The sequence below is a fragment of the Trichosurus vulpecula genome, chromosome 1 (assembly GCF_011100635.1).
Source record: "Trichosurus vulpecula isolate mTriVul1 chromosome 1, mTriVul1.pri, whole genome shotgun sequence".
Lineage (NCBI taxonomy): Eukaryota > Metazoa > Chordata > Mammalia > Diprotodontia > Phalangeridae > Trichosurus > Trichosurus vulpecula.
Genome location: NC_050573.1, coordinates 83766691 through 83772690, shown reverse-complemented (window position 1 = coordinate 83772690; position 6000 = coordinate 83766691). Strand labels below are relative to the sequence as shown.

Sequence of the window (6000 nt, the reverse complement as noted above, 5' to 3'; positions counted from 1 at the left end):
TTCACTACCTACCTCACCAGGTTATTATGGAGAAAAGTATCTTGTAAACCCCCAAGACACTATAAAAATGTTAGTTGCTACTATTATTAAAAAAAACTCCTTCTATACCTTCAGAGATAGCTCATGGCAAGTAGGCTTTGAAGATCTGTTTTACAAGGAATTTATCACAAGGAAAAATCCCATAAAGTCTACAATGTTACTGGGATGAAAGCACTTTGTAAACCTTAAAATGCTACATAAATGTGAGTTAGTTTTTGCTCCCTCCAATAGTTTTAAGTTACAAGATTACACAAGCAACAAACAAGTTCACCTATGATCAACATTCACAGCTGTGTTCTCAAATTCAATCTATGCTATAGCAATGTTAATCTGAAAAGTTTAATATTATGCATAATTATTACTGTAATGCTTAGAAACTAAGCACACATGATAAACAATTCACGTAAATTACTCCAATTAATATTACTTCTATGGTGGTAAGTTTCCTTTTCTCTCTTAATTTTTTTTCACTATGGTTAACTAATGTATTTTGATAGTCTTCCCTGTTAATAGGTACAATTTAATTCTCACCTTGCTCCCTGGGAACCACACACTTCAAATGACCCTAGACTTGACATTCTAGCAGCCAGGGTTTTTTGTACTCCCACTCTCCAGGCCCAGGCCTAAAGTTACCTCTGCCCCAATGTATTCTCAAACCCTCATACTCACCTTAACAAAAACAATTTTCAAAGATACTTCCAAATTCTAGTAGATATGCTTTTCTAATGTGATTCCAATAACCTCTAGACCTCTATATAGCCTTGCCCTAAAGGATCTTACGATTTTGGATAAACTCACTGCATCTTTCTGTAGCCTTCTCCACTGACTAGATCACTTTCCAGTGTGGATACTCTATTCCCAAATAAAGGCTGCAATGACACCAAGATTCTCCTATATTGGTAGAGAGATCTCTCTCATCCAAAATTTCCGATGTTAAAACGTAGGTTCCAACTGAACATATTTCTAGTCATTTCAGTAATAGGTTTCTCTTTTGTGTGAATTTCCTGAAGTTTAGTTAAGTCGTAAGCTCTGACAAAAGTTTGGTTCTTTTTTTTTACATTTCTGACAAATACATAGTTTTTCTCCAATGAGCTCTGAGACATTAACAAGTTTAAACTGATTTCTGAGAACAGCTATTCTCTTGTCCTAAGCTATTAACAGCCAAAAAATATTTTTTATAGAAGCCTTTTGCTCATTCATTACACATATTAATTTTCTCCAGAGTGAATTATCTGATGTTTAAGGAGGTTTGCTCTTTGACTAAAGGCTTTACCACATTCATTACACATAAAAGGTTTCTCTCCAGTGTGAATTCTTTGATGCTGAGTAAGATTTGAACTCCTACTGAAATCCTTCCCACATTCATTACATTTATAAGGATTCTCTCCAGTATGACTTCTCTGATGTAATATAAGTTCTGAGTTCACACTGAAAGCTTTACCACATTCCTCACATCCAAAGGGTTTTTCTCCAGTATGGGTCCTCTGATGTCGAATAAGTCGAGAACTCCAACTAAAGCCTTTCCCACATATATTACATTCATAGGGTTTCTCTCCACTATGAGTTCTCTGATGTTGAATAAGGTTTGCTCTCTGACTAAAGCCTTTTCCACATTCATTACATTCATGGGGTTTCTCTCCAGTATGAGTTATCTGATGCTGAATAAGATTTCCTCTCTGGCTGAAGGCTTTCCCACATTCATTACATTTGTGGGGTTTCTCTCCAGTGTGAGTTCGTTGATGTCGAATAAGTTGTGAGTTCAAATTGAAGGCTTTACTACATTCATCACATTCGTAAGGTTTCTCACCAGTGTGAATGCTCTGATGTTGAATAAGGTTTGCTCTCTGACTAAAGTCTTTCCAACATTCACTACATTTATATGGTTTTTCTCCAGTATGAGTTCTCTGATGTCGAATAAGTTGAGAGCTCTGACTAAAGGCTTTGCCACATTCTTCACAACTATAGGGTTTCTCTCCAGTATGGATCCTATGATGCTGAATAAGTTGTGAGCTTTTTCTAAAGCCTTTTCCACATTCATCACACCTATAAAGTTTCTCCCTAGTGTGAATTCTCTGGTGCTGAATAAAGTCAGAAATATATTTGAAGTTTTGGGTACAGATATTACATTTATGGAGTTGCTCTCCTATCATATTGCCCTGATGTTTATCAAAGTCTGAATTCATAATGGAGTCTCTCCAAAATTCCTTATATTCCAGGCTCCTTTCCTCCATGGGATTTTGCTTATGGGTCACAGTTAGTTTCTCCAGGGAAACAGGTTCCCTAAAAATCAACTCTGCAGAGTTTCCCTTATGGCTCACTAAATTTCTTTCTGATTCACAGGCTTCTCCAAAACCAAATTTCTGAGGAATGACCCTTAAAAGTATTTCTGATATTTCTCTACGTAATCCTGTATCTTCTGACATATCCTCTTCTTGATAGAATGTCTTGTTCTCAGTCCTTATCTCAGAATCTGAAACAATAAATAAAAAATGTTACCTTTTAGCTGTGCTAAAAGGAAATTTAAGCATAAAAATATAATCACAGAAATTAATGTCTAAGAGGAGTAAGGGATTTGAAAGTAATCAAAATAGTCCTAGATATAGGACAGAAGGGAGAAGTAGAGATTAGGTAAGAAGGGGAATGAAGTAGTGGGAGGATTGACCAAAGCTAAGCAGAAGAACTGAGGATGAGCTATAAGACTGAAGCAAATGGAGTTCATGAAAATGGTGGGGAGTGGTATCAGGTGAGTGAGGCAAGGGCTTCAACAGTTAGGTTACAATGGGTGATGCAAGGTAAATGCTATGGGTGATAAAGATACACTGTCATAGGGAAAGGAAAAGTGTGGTGTTCCTGCCTGGGCCCAAATGTGTACCCCATGTTCGCTCAGTGAGGAGAGTTTTCCAACCAATAAGAACTTTTTTAGGAGGGGAGGGTTAACATTATGAAAGCCCTTCCAACACCAGTCAGTTCACCCTATGTAAGCGATATTTAGATAACACTATAAGGTTTGTAAAAGCATTTCATATACAATATCTTATTTCTGTGAGGTAATTACTACAGTCATTATTATCCCCATTTTATGGAAGACGAAACTGAGGCTGAGAAAGATTAAATACCTAACCCAGGGTCACATGGTTAATAGGTGTCCAAAGCAAGGTTCAAATTCCAATTCTAAATCCAGCACTCTATCTACTACATCACCCGATTTTTCCGGTATCACTGATAGCAAAGCAGGGCAATACAGTGCACTACAAAGAAAGCCCAAATTCAAATCTGTTATCAGAAGACCTAAGCCTGAATCCCAGCTTCATCATGCACTAGCTATAACCTACGAGTCACTTAAACTTTCTGGAATCCTGTTTCTTCATCTATGAAATAGGAATATCATTATCCACTCTGACTCATGAGGTTGATTGTCCTTGCTAAGAAAGATATATGACAGCCAAGGGTAACAATGATTTAGAACGTAAACTAATCATGAAAACGTGGTGGAAGATGACTGAAGATTATAAATGGCATTGCCTCCTAAGACAAGAAGCAATAGAAAAACAAAAGCCCTGGCTGAGTAAAGTCATCTCGGGGATATTAAAGGATGAAACCATAAAGAGGGCAACAGATGAAAAATGTGAAAGACCCACAGTTATTTTTTATATCTCTTCTCACTGTCAAGTACATTTGTCCAAATATGCTATATGATAAAGTAGAGATCAAAGCTTCAAAACAGCTAAACTAGATCAAGTATATACACAGAGGAGTTTCCTGCTGAAGACCACACAGTTTGGCAGGCATTAAGGTATCTAAAATTCTCAAGATATCTGGAAAGAGAGGATACTAAAAGTGTGGGGGAAATCCCCGACCTGAGGCAGACAATGAACACTAATACTGATGGATCCAGAGCTTATGGTCATGTGACCAGCAAGATGATGGATTGCTTCTTTTCTCTAAACCACCTCAATTCTCCAATCCTCCAAAAAAACAAAAAAGCAACATATAGGATGTAATTACAACAAAAATGACAGAACATCAACAAGGTAAAATTTTTATGTATTAGCAACAGAGAACATTAATCTTTAAAGTTCATTCAGTACTCCATCCTGCCCCAACCCCCCAGCCTCCATGGGTCAACAGCAGGTACTAAACAGGTTCCCTATGGTTGTCTGCTACTGAAGAAATATTGCGGGAATGATCCTCCCTCCTCCTATATGTCAAAAAACAGCAAACACTGACTCTGCCTAACCACAAGCTAAAGTTGAAGATGAAGGCAGGGCTAAAAAATGTGCTGCCTTTTAACTGGAGTACAGCCCTAAATTAGGACTCTCAAATGCTACAGCTACCCCAACAAGAACACCATCTCACTGTAAAATCAGAAAGAAATGACCCAGCCCTGTCAGCCTTGAGAAAACTAAAACCCGGTCGAGTCTTCCCAGAGGGCATTCAGGGCAGGGAGCCAGGCTGACGAACCCTATATCCCCCAACTCCACAAGACTGACACAGAGCATCAGGGGTATACCAACGAGCAAAGACAGTAGTCAGAAAATAAATGCCTAAAGAATACAAAAAAGTGGCTGAAACTATGGATCTATGGAAACTATGGATGGCTATTTTTCTAGCTCTTCAAAATTTATATAATCTACATCAAGGTATAAAAAAGGAACAATAAGACTATCATTTCTATGCAAATGATGGGGGTGGGGGGGGCGGTTCAGGCAATTGAGGCTGACTTGCCCGGAGTCACACAGTTAGTGTCAAATGTCTGAGACTGGATTTGAACTCAGGTCCTCCTGACGCCAGGGCCAGTGCTCTACCTACTACACCATCTAGCTGCCCTATAAACTCTTACTTGATAAAACCCCTTTTTTTCTCTTTCCATACTCTTTTCTGAATGATAATGATGATGAGGATGGCTAATGTGTATGTGTATGTGTGTGTACGTGCACGCATGTGTATATGTGTACATATGTATATATATGTATATCTAAGGTTTGCAAAATACAAATATACCTATATGCATACAAATATATTTACATACACAACAACCACATGAAGTGGGTGCTATTACTATCCCCATTTTATGGATAAGGAAATTGAGGCTGAGAAAAGGTAAGTAACGTGCCCAGAGCTACATGAAACAGGATTTTAATTCAGGTCTTCCTGACTCCAAATGACCATAGCTTTCTATCCACTATGCCCCACAGGTACAACTATCTCTATTCATACAATCCCCAGATTTTCAATCTATATCTATCTCAAGCCTCAGTCTCTTTTCTGAATTCCAGATGTGCCTCACAAACTGCCTACTGGACATCTCCAGCTAAATACGTCGAGAACAGAATTCATTATCTTTCTCCCCTAACCTTCCTCTTCTTTCTAACTTCCCTATGTCTATTAAGGTTGCTGTCATTCTTTCAAGTCACCTAGATTTACAGTCTTAGAGTCATCTTTTACTCTTCATTGTCTCATATCCAATCAGGTGCCAAATCTTGTTAATCATACCTCTACTCCACAATATCTCTTCCTTCTGTCCCTCTCTCTCTACTCACATGGTCACCATCCTAGGTCACCCTAAGCACTCCTCACTTCTTGCCTAAACTACTGCAATAGCATCCTAACTGGTCTGTCTTCTTCTGATCTTTCCCCTCTCAAAAACCCTCCACATAGCTACCAAACTGATAGTCCTACAGCACAGGTCTAAACATATCACTCTGCTTCTCAGGAAGCTCCAGTAACCCCTAATTACCTCTGAGACAAAATAAAACTACATGTTCTTCTATTTAGCATTTAAAGCCATTCAACATTTGGCTTCAGCCCACCTTCTCAGGCTTCATATACTACTTTCCAGCTCAACTGGCCTACTTGTTGCTCTCTATACATGACATTCCACCTCCTAGTTCTGTCCTTTTTCACAGCCTGTCCTCACTCCTGAAATGTACTCCCATGCCATCTTCACCTCTTTAAATCCCT

The 6000-nt window shown here is 38.5% G+C and overlaps 1 protein-coding gene across 1 annotated transcript in view; it reads right to left on the bottom strand.

Moving 5' to 3' along the window:
* Positions 1 to 246: 246 nt before the first annotated feature.
* The window catches only part of LOC118856194 (zinc finger protein 850-like), a 39069-nt gene continuing 33315 nt past the window's right edge, over positions 247 to 6000 (bottom strand). Inside the window, exon 5 of the mRNA XM_036766340.1 lies at positions 247 to 2117. Within this exon, the coding sequence (XP_036622235.1) occupies positions 1248 to 2117 (870 nt within the window). The 3' untranslated portion in view covers positions 247 to 1247. The remainder of the gene's footprint in view (positions 2118 to 6000) is intronic.